Consider the following 15,569-nt stretch of genomic DNA (forward strand, 5'->3'; position numbering starts at 1 on the left):
CTGAAAGGATAAATGTGTAATTACCCTTTTGACCTCGGGGTATTATTGTCATTTACTATTTGGAGTACCATCACTCCTCGGATCTAGAATTAGTTTAACTCTTTGTTTGCCCAAAAATTATATTTTTAGCAATATATTCTTAACTAAATTAATAAAATTATTCCTTATTCATCCCTCTATATATATTTATATATATATATTATCTAAAAAAATATTCATAATTTTTTTTAATTTCAATAATATAATTAATTTTTTAAAAAAAATTAAAAAATAAATAATTCGTGGTGGAATTGATTTGAAGGAAGAATGTCAAGAACACCCTGGTCCGAGCATCGCCGAGAATAGAAAGGAATGTAATGAATTCATATTGATGAGCTCTTCAATTTTAGTGAATGAATCAAATTGAATCGAGGATTATATGAAGAGAACGAGTTCAAGGACAAAAAGGGAATTTTTCAAATTTGTCAAAGGATTGGCGGTTGAAGAAGTATGTTTGGGCATGCGTGTGGTTGACACGAGTGAGTGGTTTGGTGCACGGGTGAAGGCAAGTGAGCTGGTGTGTTTTTGCCCGTTTGACTTTGATTTCTATGTCATTCATAATTTCTTTTATTGTAAGACGTATTCGAGGAGTTCAGAAGAAATTAGATCTAGTAAGGAGTCCATTTGGTTTTAAAAGAAAGCACAGACGCATGTAAGTAGTTCTTCGGTTTAGTCCGTTTAATTATTACTTATAAGACAAGGATGCTACGAATCAATATCGTTTACGTCTATTCACGTTAGAAAGTAGTAATCGTGATTTAATTGAGACCAAAATAAGCATATCAGACACAGACAGGGTACTTTTAAGGTTAGCGGGCAATAAGATCCATTTTCGTGTGTTTTTGTATAAGTTTTACTGGTAGATTCAATACTCTATTTTTATTACCGTGTTTAGGACACGGTAGTGGTAGAGATGTCCATTTAATCTACAAGAAATTGTCGTTTAATCGGTAAATGAAAGAAGGAGCAAAAAGAGATTTTTATGGCTATGATAACAGATTGTTGAACACAACTCTTTGTGAGAAACACTTGCACTCTTTATTAGGATCAATCGAGAAAAGATACAAGATACTGGTAGTGGCTATTGTTGAATTTCTTGATTGCTCCAACGATTTGGAAATCACCCATCGTGTTGGCTATACGCTCTTTCGACACAAAACTTGCAGAGTCACAGACTACTTAGGACACAAAAGAAATATTAAAATTTGAATTTTTAAAAATTAGCCAATATATTATATATTTTTTATAAAATATTTTTAAATTTATTATAATGTTTTATTTATTATTATTATTATTATTATGATTATTTTTTATGTTAGATGAAACTGGAAAGTGGGGTTGTAAGAACGACGAACTGAGTGGCTAAACCTAGAAATGAACTCGTTGGCGCGGAACATATCGTGCTCCATCAGGTCTTCGATTCACGCCACTGCCTCGCTACATTGCTACCAGCAGCAATGGAGGGGGATCCGAGTGAAGGTACTGAACGGGAATCTTGAACGTGCAATAACATTCTTGCAAAGGAAGATGCGATCGAGCGGAATCGAGCGGCTGATTAAGCGCGAGCAGACTCACCACATCAAAAACTCCGAGAAGCGAGTTTTGGCCCGAAAGAATTTGGAGCGCAAAATTCGATCACAGGACCTTGCTCGCAAGCTTAAAGCCATTCTTATCAAGAAAGTCAGGTATTTGTAGATCCTTCGGAAATCGCTTCTACCGTAAATATCTTCGTTCAACAATAAGCTATTGAGTAATCTAAGCATGTATGTGTTTGAATGAATTGTGCATGGATCTTCTGGCTTTGTCTATTTGTTGCTTGCTTATTGTTAGCAAAAAGAATAGCGATCTTTTTTACATTTCTTAGTACAATCAAATGCAACAAGTTTCTGCCCGTAGAACTGTAAGAAAATTAGAATTCCTGCCCAAATCATCAGCAATGAACAACTGTATTGCCAGCACAAGATATGTGTTCTAGAGTAGAGTCAAAATGCTGAAGGAAAGATTTGCTGAACATGTATCCCTAATAAAATTCTTTATGCAAATTGTTGGGTCGGTAAAATTGGTGATATTAGTGATAATCGTCCATCCAGGAAATCCTTTGATGGTCATATATCATAATACATAGCAAATGCATTGCATTTACGCCAAGCTTCAATGGTTATATGTTAGGATCTTTAGATCTTTAGGTTAAAGAGAATAGAACCAGAGATTTCTAGCATCTTTTAGATCTGCAACAGCTTCTTATTTCCTCAAGTCAAGAGGAGATAACGATCTGGACAAAACTTGAACAGAAAAATATGCATTATTTCCATGAAAGTAGGAAAAATGAGTTCGATTATAACGGCCCAAGCCCACCGCTAGCAGATATTGTCCTCTCTGGATTTTCCCTTTTGAATTTCCCCTCAAAAGTTTTAAAATGGATTTTCCCTTTTGAGTTTCCCCTCAAAATTTTTAAAATGGATTTTCCCTTTCGGGTTTCCCCTCAAGATTTATTAAATGCGTCTGCTAGGGAGAAGTTTCCACACCCTTATAAAAAATGCTTCGTTTCCCTCTCCAATCGATTTGGGATCTCACAATCCACCTGCCCCGTTGAGACTCGATTCCCTCTCCAATTGATGTGGAATCTCATAATCCACCTCCTTTGGGGTCTAGCATCCTTGCTGGCACACCGCCCGGTGTCCACTCCCCTTCGAGGCTCAGCGTTCTCGCTAGCACACCGTCCGGTGGCGGGCTCTGATACCATTTGTAACAGCCCAAGCATATCGCTAGCAAATATTGTCCTTTTTGGGCTTTCATTTTCAGACTTTCCCTCAAGGTTTTTAAAATGCATCTCCTAGGAAGAGACTTTCACATCCTTATAAAAAATGCTTCGTTTCTCTCTCCAACCGATATGGGATCTTACATTGATTGAATTAAACGAGGAAATGATTGTAACGAGGTGATCTTTTTTTCTTTTTCCTATGATTTCTTTGTATCTTTCTTCTAACTCCAAATTTATCATACGATATGTTGCAGGGGTCTGTGAGCTCGTGACAATAGGTAGGTGGAAAAGAGGGCTCTGCAGTATAGAATTCACATGCATCTTGCTCCTTGGACATGAACTTAGTAGTTAATCTCTCTCTTTGAATCTCTTCTTAAACTCCCACTGCCTTTCAACAGTACAATTCAAGTTCCTTTACTCATCTGGAAGGCTCCAATAAGCTGTTTATCGTTCTGTTATTTCTTATTTGATCAATTTAGCTGCCTGCTATGTAATGGATCCTTAAATTTCTGTCTTCCTCCTTGTTCATCTTCCATTCCATGCAATTTAGTTGGATTCTGTAGAACCCTTCAATTTGAAGTAAATTATAGAAATGGCAACCCTGCAGGCACTCAACTTGTTCCTATGGATGCATCCATCGCACATGATGATGTTAGGTTATGGAGCTTGCTGCTTATTTATAGCTTAGTCAACCGTTGGTATCGCACCGCATGATGTTAGGTTATGGAGCTTGCGGCTTGTTTATAGCTTAGTCATAAATTTAGTCATAAGTAAAGATAGGTACAGCTATATCTGATAAAGCTATATATAGTAAGCTAAACCATATATATACCGAGCTTTGAAAATGTACTTTCTATATTCTCTATTTTCTCTATCCTGTTCTTTAGGTTAATTTAGATCGAGTGTGCGTTGTTGTGTGATCCTAACACATGACCATGAGCATGAAGATGTTGTTCCTTGAGAGGTCTACTTTGCTGTTTTAGCCTTGATCATGGTAATATTACAGTGTTGAGTACTAATCTTAAACCCTTCGTGAAGTACTCAACCAAATTTGGCATTTGTCTCAAATCGAGCTCCATTTGGTTCATGAAATTTGTAAACAAGGGAATCGAGTTTATTTCATGTTTTCACATATGTGTTTGGTAGCTAATTTAGAAATTACATTCTAATTGTTCAATATGTGTTTTGTATATTCATAGATCATGACATTAGTCCAACTAGGGTATATTTAGATTTGGGTAATTGTTTAATTTATGCTTATGTTTTTTTTATTTATTATAAATTTTGTACCGATCGTTTTTATAGTATTTTATGTTAATACATTTTTTAATTTAACAAAAAAAAATTGGCTTGAATGTTGATTAAATTTCTAATATAGTTTATAAATTTTTAATATTGTGTATATCAAATATGTAACTTCTTAAAATTATTTAACTTTTCGTGTACGTTTTTTAACTTTAAAATTAATTTATATATTCTAAAATTTTTAATTTTTAATCAAATTGTTTATGACATTATAAATTTTTTAAAAATTACAGATTTCTTATAAACTTTATTAGATACAAAATTAAGCTAAACATATTAGAGGGCCAAATTATAAATTTAACCTATAGTTTTTTTATCTTCAAACGATATTATATATTAAAGAAATTTGAAACTATTTATTAAATAATTAAATTTAATTTACAAAACCGAACCACCCAACTTATTCAATATGGGCCGGTTCCGGAAATTTTGACGCCAATGGTGCGGCGGGAGCGAGGGACTTTGTACAGCGGCTGAACCTTTTACGACCGCCTGTGGCCGCGTGACGACTGACGAGGGACTGACATCCGCAAAGGGGTTTAACAAATTCCAAACTCCGAACCCCATTGTTCCAGTTTCCAGTTCTTCGTTGTTCGCCGCCATTGTTTCTCTCACTCGTGCTTAATGGAGGTTGTGAGACTGCGAGTTTTGTTCAAACACAAGGACCTATTGACGGCGTCGCTCTCGGGATTGAGCCGGAGCTGGATTGTCGTTAAATCTCATTTCCGAACAATTTCCGACCTCTCCTCCTACATCCTTTCCGTTTTTCGTCTTCACGATGCTTGCCCCAACGGTCTCATTCTTTCTGTAAGATCTCTTGCTTTGATTGAATTACCTTACTGAACGATTGTTTGTGGATGAAGGTCCTGGAATATCTGCTATTGAATTTGCTTGTAGTAGTGTAGCATTGGCCTAATGAATTGTCTTTAGAAGTTTACTGTTGAAATTTTCAATTGCTTGTAGAAACGAACATTTGCGCTGGGGAAGGAATGAGTTTCCCCTCATTCTTTTCTGGCTTTACTTTTCATTGTTTTCACTCTTCATAATGGCGGAAAATTGCCCTAATTTTGGCTTTCTGGTAGATGGATGGCTTTGTGTTACCTCCGTTTGAGTCGGTTGGTATCTTGAAGGATAAAGACATTGTCAGGTTGGTTTGTGAGTGACATTTGTTTGTGTATTTTCAATTGATTTTATTCACTCTTTTAGTGGTAATTACAAGTTTCTTTGTTGACCAGAGTGAAGAAGAAAAAAAATAAGGCAATCTGTCTCAGTGTTGGTAACAAATTGACCAAAACTGAGGAATTCAGGGAGAGTGAATCAGAGGAAGATGAACTTAGAGCTCCTTTGCCGGTGAAAGCTGCCCCAGTTGAAAAAAAAGTGTCTAAGAAAAGAAAAGCTTCGAAGATAATTCGCAACACGAAGTATGTATAGTGCCTGTATCAACTCTGATATTTCTTATGCCTGTTGGAGACTTAGAAATTGGGTTTTCTTTTAACAACACTGAGAGAAAATATGATTATCTAGTGTACATTTTGTGTGATGTCCCTGATTGGTTGGGGAGGAGAACAAAACACCCTTTATAGGGGTGTGGAAACCTTCCCCTAGCAGACGTGTTTTAAAGCCTTGAAGGAAAGCCCAAGGGGAAAGCCCAAAGAGGACAATATCTGCTAGCAGTGGATCTGGGGCGTTACAAATGGTATCAGAGCCAGACACCGGACTATGTGCCAGCGAGGAGGCTGTTCCCCAAAGGGGGTAGACACGAGACAGTGTGCCAATAAGGACGCTGCGCTCCAAAAGGGGGTGGATTTGGCGGGGGTCCCACATCGATTGGAGAAAGGAAAGAGTGCCAGTGAGGATGTTGGGCCTCGAAGGGGGGTGGATTGTGATGTCCCGCATTGGTTGGGGAGGAGAACAAAACACCCTTTATAAGGGTGTGGAAACCTTCCCCTAGCAGACGCATTTTAAAGCCTTGAGGGGAAGCCCGAAAGAGAAAGTTCAAAGATGACAATACCTCCTAGCGGTGGATCTGGGGCATTACATTTTGTCTGGCTTAGAAGATGGGCACTTGGTCAGCTTGATGCTTCTACTAAAAATGGCTGTGGAGTTATTATCCTTTCTAGCATTACTTCCATGCTTTGATGTTTTTTTTACACTTCTTGTGTTCCATTTTCTTCATAACTGAAGTGTTATACTTTGTTGTCTAACTCCTTTTCTCCTGATGTGCTTATAGATGAATTATTACAACTGGTATATTTACTCGAGTTAACTCCGGTTTATCCTTCAGGCTTATAGTTTTTTGCAATCGGTTTATTTATTCTGTCCTTATTTCTAATTTTGAAATTACAGGAGGAAGAAAAATAATTCTTTCCCCAGTGAAGAATTTCCAACTATCGTAGCAGATGTTCATTACGCTAATGAAATGCATGAAGAAAGAAATCATCTGAAGTCTGACCTCCCACAAAAGGTCATAGGCAGCGAAAATGATTCACCCAGCAGTTCTAGTGCATCTGAATCGGATACATCCAGCAACATTGATATTGATGGAAGAAACAACAATATTATTAAGTCAACTGGGAATGCAAAGAGGTGGTTCCTGCAGCTTTATTATATAATGGCAATGAACTTTCAATTTTTTTTCTTTTCACATTGATGCCTAATTATATTGATTAACATAAGATACTTCTGACCTATGGCAACGTAAAACCTCCCAGGCCAATTGAGGAGGGTCGGTAATCTCTCCTTCCTCTCTCTAGGCAGTTCTTAAAATGCATAAAATGAAAATAAACGATACTGAAGGTTAAATACTACTCACTGACCACATCCGCACCCCCCGCCCCTGCTCCCATCTCAGTGGTCCCCCAGCAAATTCTCACTCTCAAAAACTTGACCCATGCTAGCCCGTTGAGTCTGAAATGTCTCTCTTGTCCCTTCTCTGATTAACAGCCACAATCTGTGGCCTAACAGATTTGTCTTATAGATAATGTAACACACTTAAAACGTTTGGACCTCTTTTTTTATTTTTATTTTTTACAATAATGTTGAACCGATTTATTTTTCATCTGCCTGGTTTGTTAGAAAAATGTCTTACAACTCGTGGTTGTTTAGGATTGATCAGATTGGAGTTGGCGGGAAACATATTGAGTTGTCCAACAAAGCTGGTGAAACTCAAAAGGTTTTTATTTATGGGAATTTATTATTACTATCATCATTATAGCTATAAGAAATCGTGATTATCTATTAGTAGTTTTACTATTTTTAATTCTGTTTTTGATTGCACTTGTTCATTATAATTTGTTCGGTATGCAATGATTGTCTGTAATTTGCCTTTGTCATACTTCAGTATTACACCTGCTATTATGATAATTTTACTGCTGTGTTTGTAGATATATCAGATCTTATACATTTTGATTTGACGAGAATTTAGAATATTGTTTCTTTGACTGGCTTTACTTTTTCTTTCTTTCTTTTTTTTTTTTTTTTTTTTTTTTTTTTTTGCTATCAAGGTACGACTCTAGGACGAATGAAAAGATTGAAAAGGGAATTTTGACTTTGTTATTTCCTCTTGTTGGAATTTGGCAACAGAAAGATGAAATATTTTGTAACTAGATCCATCCAAGGATTTTGAATTCTTCTTTCAGAAACTTAGTATTAAAGATTCAATCGTCTTATCATTTATTCTATTTTGGTTGTTGAATTTTCAGTCATGTACTCTCTCTCTTTCTTGTGTTCTTTTCTTTTCTTGTCAGGGTCCTAGTAGAAGTACTCGTCGTAAAAAGGCAAAAAGACATTGGTTGAGGGAAAGAGCTCAAAATGAGGTATATTGACGCTGTAAATGGTAGTTTTTCATTGTTTATTGTATTTTGTCATGGGGGTAAAATTCCATCTTTACTTCAAATTTCTACCATGTGTCAATTCTTTATTTTATCATTTTGAATGCGAAAAGCCAAAGTTCTACTAGGTCTCATTATACATATATTTCAGTGTGTATGTCCTGAACTGACAAATATGCTCGTGTAAAGTTAGAATTTGCATTGGCAAATATGCCCATAATTGTATTGAGGTGTGGTCACCTGATTCCTTTATTTTTGCAGCAACAGCAGCTGTTATTGGAAACAAGTGTTGATCAAGGACCTAGTCAGAATGATGATGCTGATATGGATGATGACACTGTTCCTGTGGTAGTTAAGCCCGGACACATTCGCTTTGAGCCAGTTGGAAAAGGTCTGATGATTTCTTTCTATTTTAGACACAGTGTGAGAAAGTGTGAATGTGTGAGATCCCACATCGTTTGGTCAGAAAGTCTCTCCCTAGCAAACACGTTTTAAAAACCTTGAGGGGAAGGCCTGAAGGGGAAAGCCCAAAGAGGACAATATCTGCTAGTGGTGGGCTTGGACCGTTACAAATGGTATCAGAGCCAGACACCGAGCGATGTGCCAGCGTGGACGCTGAGCCTTGAAGGAGAGCGAAGACCAAGCAGTGTGCCAATGACAACGCTGGGCCCCGAAGGGGGGTGGATTGTGAGATCCCACATTGATTGGAGAAAGGAACGAGTGCCATCGAGGGCGCTGGGCTCCGAAGGGGGGTGGATTGTGAGATCCCCCACATCGACTGAAGAGGGGAACAGAGCATTCTTTATAAGGGTGTGGAAACCTCTCCCTAGTAGACGCGTTTTAAAAACCTTGTGGGGAAGTCCGAAAGGGAAAGCCCAAAGCGGACAAAATTTGGTAGCGGTGGGCTTGGACCGTTACAGGAAGTGTCTTGCCCGTTATATTTGTTTGATTTTATATTTTTACAATATGGATCTCACAATTATGAATTCCCCGGTTTCTCTTATATCATTACAGTGGCTGCGGATCAGACTGAAAAACAACCAAACCACTTGCCTTTGGTATCCATACTGTTCCATTGTCTTATGCCGCCTCTTGATGTTCACATTAGCCAATTATTATTGTTTTGTTATGCTTTAGGAGACATTACACTGGAATGGCATAACCAACAAGAAGAAGGGTCAGAAATGGGGCAAAGAGAAAACTTCATCTTTGAATAGGAACAATTCTAACAATCATACAGACGAACCTCTTCGGTTGCCTACTACTGAAGCTGAGCAACATACAATTTCAGCACCTGTAGTCGGTCTCATAAATTTTGATGAACTTGGACCGTGCAGTGGCTTGCCTCAGGTTTGGCTTCCTCAGTTTGATTAATCTGCTTGCTTTATTACGTTTTTAGTTGGGCATGAATGGCTTGCAAAGTGGAAGGATCAAGTCATGTTAACAGTTTCCATCAAATTAAATGTTTATCATTTCCCAAGTCTTTAACTTTTTCTTTAGGGCCAATTTCACAAGTCACGAAGTTTATATAGAATTTTATAGAGGCAGCAACAGGTGTTACCTATGTAGTTATAGTATTAATTATTAAATTTTATTCTATATATAATTTGTGTTTTATTTATTGCAGAAAGGTGATGTAGTTGCATATCGTTTGATTGAGTTATCATCAACCTGGACACCTGAGATTTCCTCCTTCCGAGTAAAATTCGTCTTCACTGAAATTTCCTGTCAGATTCCCTATTTCCACAGCCTGTATGTTATTCTATTTCTTTTTCTTGTTTCAGGCTGGTAAAGTATCATGGTACGACACTGAATCCAATCGAATTATGCTAAATCCAGTTCCAGAATACCCATTACCTGTTAAAAAGGAGATGGACGAGGATTCTGCATTACACTTAGATTCAACCCCATATGGTGAAAATGGCTCTTTAAAGGTATTAGTGCCAAGCACAGTCTTTGGTTTGCCATCACCCAAATCATTTTTTCTCTCCGATTTGTCACATAGTGAAGTTATTTTATGTATATATATATATCAACTACCGGACTATAGTTTATGTTCACCTGTTTTCTTTGTAAGCAATATTATTGTTATCTATAGGAACTACTAATTGATACACATACATGCCTAATCTGTTGCTTATCCTTGATTACAACGAACTGACAAATAGAGGTCTTCAACAGATAGATTTTGCCTCTCTTGTTGATCTTCGGCTTATCAGGCAAGGAAGCTTGGATTCTTCAAAAACTATGGTTAACCAGGAAAACACTTCTGCTAAACAAAGTGCAGAAAGTTCCATATTCGCCCATAGCATTGGAAATGCCAACGACACTAAACAAGGTATCCATTATAGTTTGTAGCCATAGTAGGATTAGTTTACTGGGAGCTGGTTACGTTTAATGGGCTTATTTTATAATTGGTCTTCAGGTAATGGAAAAGTAACTGCGTGGGATGAAATCAGCGAGGCTCTGAGTGCAAAGAAAGCTGAACTTACTAAGAATGATGGTTGGAATCGAGAAGAAAGTTCAGGAAGGAGGCCAGATGGTAGGAATCAAGAAGAAAGTTCAGGAAAAAGGTCAAGGTCCTGTAGGGCACTCAGAGGCAGCGCCCTTGGTCCAATAGTGGCTCTATTAAGAGCTCGTAATGAAATCTAAGAAAAATCTTCTGGGTCCAAACATTGTCCCTGTATTTTTGCTGCTCAGAAGTCAGAAGATACGCTCTTGTATAGTTTGGAATCTGTTGGTGCTAATTTACTGTGATAGTGCTGCCTTCTACCGTCAAGCTCAGACTCGTTAGTGAACTTTGGTTAAAGGCATTTTTTGGTTGGAATTAGGTGACAATAGGATTGCATGCCAGACCAACTAGACGTCCTGCACTGCCAAATCTATATAAGCTGTTGATGATGGAGCTTCCAAGGATGTTATCTATAGTTTTGTCACAATGGAAAGCATCTCTCTCAAATTATAAATGCATGGGAATTTCGGTAGCTTCAACATTTATATCTCGTGAAACTATTTAAATATTCTAATTAGAAATTTATCTTATTCAGTGTTTAAAAAAATAGCATCTGAAATTTTCCCTCGACAACAAAGGGAACTAATCGCAAGTCTAATTGAATTTTTTAATCTAACTTCTACTTTCTTCAAGAGCAGGTGAAAACACTGATTACTCTGTAAAACTCAAGACTATTGATGGCGTTTTTGTCTATACATGATCTCTGGAGGATTGGATTCTCTACGTATATATATACATCTCACAAGCAGCTCACATCAGTTCTGCCGTGGATGCCAGTTTTACCTTTTGGAAGGCCTTCCGCTACAGTCCATCAAGTCTTCACCGACCACAGATCAACACATTCTGTTTTTTGAGGTAATGAATTGCTTATATGTGCAAGGAACTTCTCTGGCTCCTCACCTTCTCTTATTATCTGCACACACAGGATACTCCACAAAATGAGCTAAGGTACATACTTTCAAAATAACATCAAAAGCAAAACTGTTCAAAACATGGAATTTGAGAGTTAAAATGACGATTAATCTACTAAGCTTATGTTGAATGATATGGCTACTAGTATAGAAATCCCAATATTTAGCAAGTCATGTAGAGGTTTTAGGTGTCACCCTCCAAGTTGCCTTCTATTGTGAGTTATGCAAGTAGATGGACTTGCTTTACTAGCAAATAAAACAGAGAAAGGAGGTGTCATTAGAAATTTACTATAAGCATGAAATATACACTTTTGAGATCCTCTGTTTCTAGGAAAACATTTTCCTCTCAGAAATAACATAAAAGATTGTCTCCCATTAGCTACTCAGTCTAGCATGTTGAGCAAACTATTTTCTCTATGAGAAGAGAACTTCTGAATAATTGTTTACGTACCTGTATTTTCGTATCTCTAGGAATTCCCTTATTGTTAATGAATATTCGTCCGATCATCTCCCAGTGAAGATGTCCATCTGCATTGTCGTCACTCATTAGTTGACCGTCATCGTCTTTATGCAAAACTTCACTCCCCAGCCAGATAAATAAGTTGTTGTAGCCGTTTGAATCCAAATTTGTATCTGGTGCAAACAATATATACACTGATCTAGAATTGAGATTCCCGAATTGATTGATCTCCACTGTATTCATTGAAGGCCACTGGTAAAAAATTGGAGTTTCTGCTTCTGCAAACTTGTATTCTAATTCAGTGCAAGCCCCAAATCTATCAATGTCCAAATTTATATCTTTACTACTGCTTTTATTCTTGGATTGGCTGCACCCAGCTATCTCCAATGCATCGTTGTCTAAGTTGAGCAAAGAAAACGATGATGACCGAACTATTTTCCTCTGAACCTTGCAGGCTTCTTCAATGGAGGGCAGCAACATCCCAGGTGGAGGATGACTCCCTCGACGCTCTGCAATTGAAGGGGAGGCTCCTCTTGATGTCAAATTCGTGTTTCCTGCCCTTAACATGGGGTAAGAGGGAAAGGACTCTACAAAGATAGGATGAGTTTCTTTTTGGTGTAAACAAAAATTATCTATGATGGAAGAGTTTTTAACAGCTGGATGTACTGAATCCATGTCGGACGGTGATGGTTGCCGAGAAGACATATACGATAAGTCGGACCAATTAGACGATGATGGTGAAAAGGTAAATGAACTCGAGTTATCAGATGTAGAAGGAGAGAGTGAAGGGGATTTGGTGCCGAACTTTGGACTTGTCCCTCCTTGAAAACTCGAAAATGAATCGGGTGATCCCAGAGGATGAATCGGTAACGATAAAGGATCGTCTGGGATCGAGCTCACCTTAGAATCTTCTATTTCCTGATCCAAGTTACGAGCTGGAAAACAGTCAAAAGATTCAGGTGAGTCACACAAATAGGCTGTGGGTGAAAGTGGTGGAGATGCAAGGTCAATTGAAGAAACAGGTGCATTTGGATCTTCATCAATATTTGCAGTCATCATGTCCATATCATCAAATGCTCCTTTAGTATCACAATCCAATTCTGAAAAGGATGTCACAATATCTTCTGTAGTTTCGTTTTCGATCTTCCTTTTGGTCGTGTCCCACCCATTTTCTCTAACGGGAAGGTAATTTTCCAAATCGGTATTAGATATATCGAAAGGTGGAACAACCCCATCCGAAATCGCCCTGTGAAAAATTTTGAAATCTGGATTATACTCCTCAACCTTCCGAACTTGCCCTTTGGAATTATCAGCCAAATTTTGGCCATCCATCAAAGCTTTCCAAAATCCCAATGGTTCATCACCTTCTTTGATGCTAAGGATAGGGCCTCTTGCCTTTTCGTATCGAATGATCTGCGACGCTGCTGCCTTTGCCGAGTTCAACATCACAGAGTCGCACTTCTCCCCCTCCCAGACATAGATAGCCGAAGGAACGAGCACGACAAATGCCCCACGAGAATCAAGCCCTTGGACAGTCGGAGTGTTCAACATCTTAGGTACAAGATGAAGTGGATCATAAGATGAATGAGGAGCCATCCTATACATCCTCAAAGTCGAATCCGGGCTAGCAGGCAGGGCATGAACCCGCTTCTGGCACTGCAATAATTGACAAGCAAACCCCAAGTTCGGATTAGCCACCCCTCGAGCGGCCTTTACCGATTGAAAAGCGTCCTGAAAGCTCCGATCTTCCTTCCACATAAGGTACGCTATTACAAGAGAAGTCGACCGAGACACTCCTTGAAAACAATGCACGAAAACCCGACCACGGAGCTCACAAACATCTTCAAAGTAATCAAAAACATCATAGAGAATGCTAGTGATATCCTCTGAAGGAGTATCTTGCAGCCAAAGAGTTTTGTAAACAAATTCACCCTTGAAATACTCAGGACACACAAACCCAACACAATTCAACACATGAGTGATCCCATTCTGCCTCAAAACCTCTCGATTCTTAGCCACAGAATCACTACCTAAATACACATGATCAAGAATTTTCGAGCATTTCTTATCGAAAAACGCAAGTTTATCCTTCTTAAACTCAAATTCCCTCACAGGCTTATCATCAACAACCTCTCTCGGAGTTTCTGGGTTTGGCCAAACACCAAGATCATCACAACCCGCCGGTGGCCACTCCTCAACACTCCGGCGACTGATCGAAAGCGGCTGCAGCGGCGGCAAACATAACCGAGCTTTATTACTATTCGACACTAAGCTCCGATTATCACGGGGCTTCGACGGTGACCGTTCCGACCACGAAACCGACCGGAAAAACGCGTTACGAGTACAACCAGCCACCCTCTTTTCATCCATCTCAAAAACTCTATAATACCCACTTAACTCGTATCCATTTGAGGCTTATTCCTAGAGAAATTAGGTACAGAACAAGAACAATCGCCCACTTTCTGTCTCTAGAACTGTTGAATTCGCTGCCCAGATAGTCAAATGGAGAGAAGCAAAATCAAGATTCGACCCAGTTCATCAAATTCCTGGACAATAATTGAAAAATCAAACAGACAATTTTCGAATGGAACAGGAAAAAAAACATGAAGGAAATTGGATGACTTACTTGAAGAATCTAAAAGCCTTGGGGGGCTTCGAATAGAAAAGTTGCAGAGCTTTGACACTTCGAGAGCAAACAAAACCAGAAATTGACGTCTTAGAAGCACAAATTGGACCAAGCCAATGGCAAGAGAAATTGCTTTGGCTTTGTAGAGAGAGAAAGAGAGAAGAGAGAGAGAGAGAGAGTCAAACCGCCACGTCGGTGTTGGATGGTCAGACAATGCATGCATGTCAAGTCTTGTGATGCCATTTATTATTGCTTTTATTTATTTATATAAAAAGAAAAACGAAAGAGAACAAATAAATAATAATGGAACTATTAATCAACAAATTCAATATGGGATGGAGCTACGCTATGTTTACCCGCCTCTTCAGGTTTCCCTTTTTGACCCCTACACGTGGCAGATTCTAGTTGGTGGTCAAGCTTGTTTACCAACCTCTACTTGACAGTTGCTTTGACAGAAAACAACGTGGTTGGTAATTTAATATCTCTATTTTTTCTTATTTTTCTATAATTTTTTTTTCATTTAATTTTTTTTAAAAAAATTCCTTATATAAATACCTAATTTTCGTGAATATTAATGTAACAAGACGTTTGTATAAAGTCTACTATTTTTGCACGAAGAAATATATTTATGATAAATTGTGTATTACATTTATAGTATTATTTTAAAATAACAAAAATAAAAAATAATTAATAGCATTTGACACGTCATCTTCAAAAAGTACCCAATATTTTATTTTTGTCAAAATTTGAAATTCAATGATATCTAAGAATGGAATTATTTTATTATATCATATAGAAAATTTCTATGGATTTCGTAATCTAATTACTGTCACAGATATTTTTTAGGAAATAGATAAAAAAAAAAAGATTAAATTAAATTAAATTAAATAATATGATGATTTTGAATAATGGGTCTCATAGAAAGTTTGGTTAATAATATAATATTAGGAGCAGTTAATTTTTATTTTTTTTATTTTTTAATTATAATTATTTTTTACAACGTCGTGGATAATTAAATGTTAATAGAAATATATATTTTTTTTTAATAATTCAGCTGTAATTGATATGTACTACGATAAAAAAAAAAAAAAATTAAATTTTTATATAATAATTTATTACCGTTTT

At 37.5% G+C, this 15,569-nt stretch overlaps 3 protein-coding genes across 5 annotated transcripts; 2 read left to right on the forward strand and 1 right to left on the reverse strand.

Moving 5' to 3' along the window:
* Positions 1-1,351: 1,351 nt before the first annotated feature.
* LOC111801465 (Ribosomal protein S21 family protein) lies at positions 1,352-3,415 on the forward strand. Its single transcript, XM_023685473.2, has 2 exons — positions 1,352-1,724; positions 3,055-3,415. The coding sequence occupies exons 1-2, from the start codon at positions 1,414-1,416 to the stop codon at positions 3,062-3,064; spliced, it is 321 nt and encodes a 106-aa protein (XP_023541241.1). The 5' UTR covers positions 1,352-1,413; the 3' UTR covers positions 3,065-3,415.
* A 1,095-nt stretch (positions 3,416-4,510) lies between these two features.
* Positions 4,511-10,977, forward strand: LOC111801615 (coilin). 2 transcript variants are annotated; one of them, XM_087126962.1, is made up of 13 exons: positions 4,511-4,912; positions 5,188-5,252; positions 5,341-5,526; positions 6,452-6,691; positions 7,211-7,277; positions 7,852-7,920; positions 8,203-8,326; positions 8,950-8,993; positions 9,073-9,285; positions 9,563-9,634; positions 9,720-9,869; positions 10,117-10,273; positions 10,361-10,977. In XM_087126962.1, the coding sequence occupies exons 1-13, from the start codon at positions 4,730-4,732 to the stop codon at positions 10,585-10,587; spliced, it is 1,797 nt and encodes a 598-aa protein (XP_086983088.1). In that variant the 5' UTR covers positions 4,511-4,729; the 3' UTR covers positions 10,588-10,977. The 2 variants fall into 2 exon arrangements, with proteins under 2 accessions (XP_086983088.1, XP_023541431.2); XM_023685663.2 differs by having other exon boundaries at positions 4,512-4,912; positions 8,197-8,326.
* Positions 10,954-14,583, reverse strand: LOC111801614 (protein-tyrosine-phosphatase MKP1). 2 transcript variants are annotated; one of them, XM_023685662.2, is made up of 3 exons: positions 14,445-14,583; positions 11,810-14,364; positions 10,954-11,360 (listed from the first exon to the last, which is right to left on the reverse strand). In XM_023685662.2, exons 2-3 carry the CDS (start codon positions 14,186-14,188, stop codon positions 11,259-11,261), a joined length of 2,481 nt encoding a protein of 826 aa, XP_023541430.2. In that variant the 5' UTR covers positions 14,189-14,364; positions 14,445-14,583; the 3' UTR covers positions 10,954-11,258. The 2 variants fall into 2 exon arrangements, with proteins under 2 accessions (XP_023541430.2, XP_086983087.1); XM_087126961.1 differs by lacking the exon at positions 14,445-14,583 and having other exon boundaries at positions 11,810-14,405.
* Between the last annotated feature and the right edge of the window lie 986 nt (positions 14,584-15,569).

Source organism: Cucurbita pepo, chromosome 9, assembly GCF_057944985.1.
Source record: "Cucurbita pepo subsp. pepo isolate OVF chromosome 9, ASM5794498v1, whole genome shotgun sequence".
NCBI lineage: Eukaryota > Viridiplantae > Streptophyta > Magnoliopsida > Cucurbitales > Cucurbitaceae > Cucurbita > Cucurbita pepo.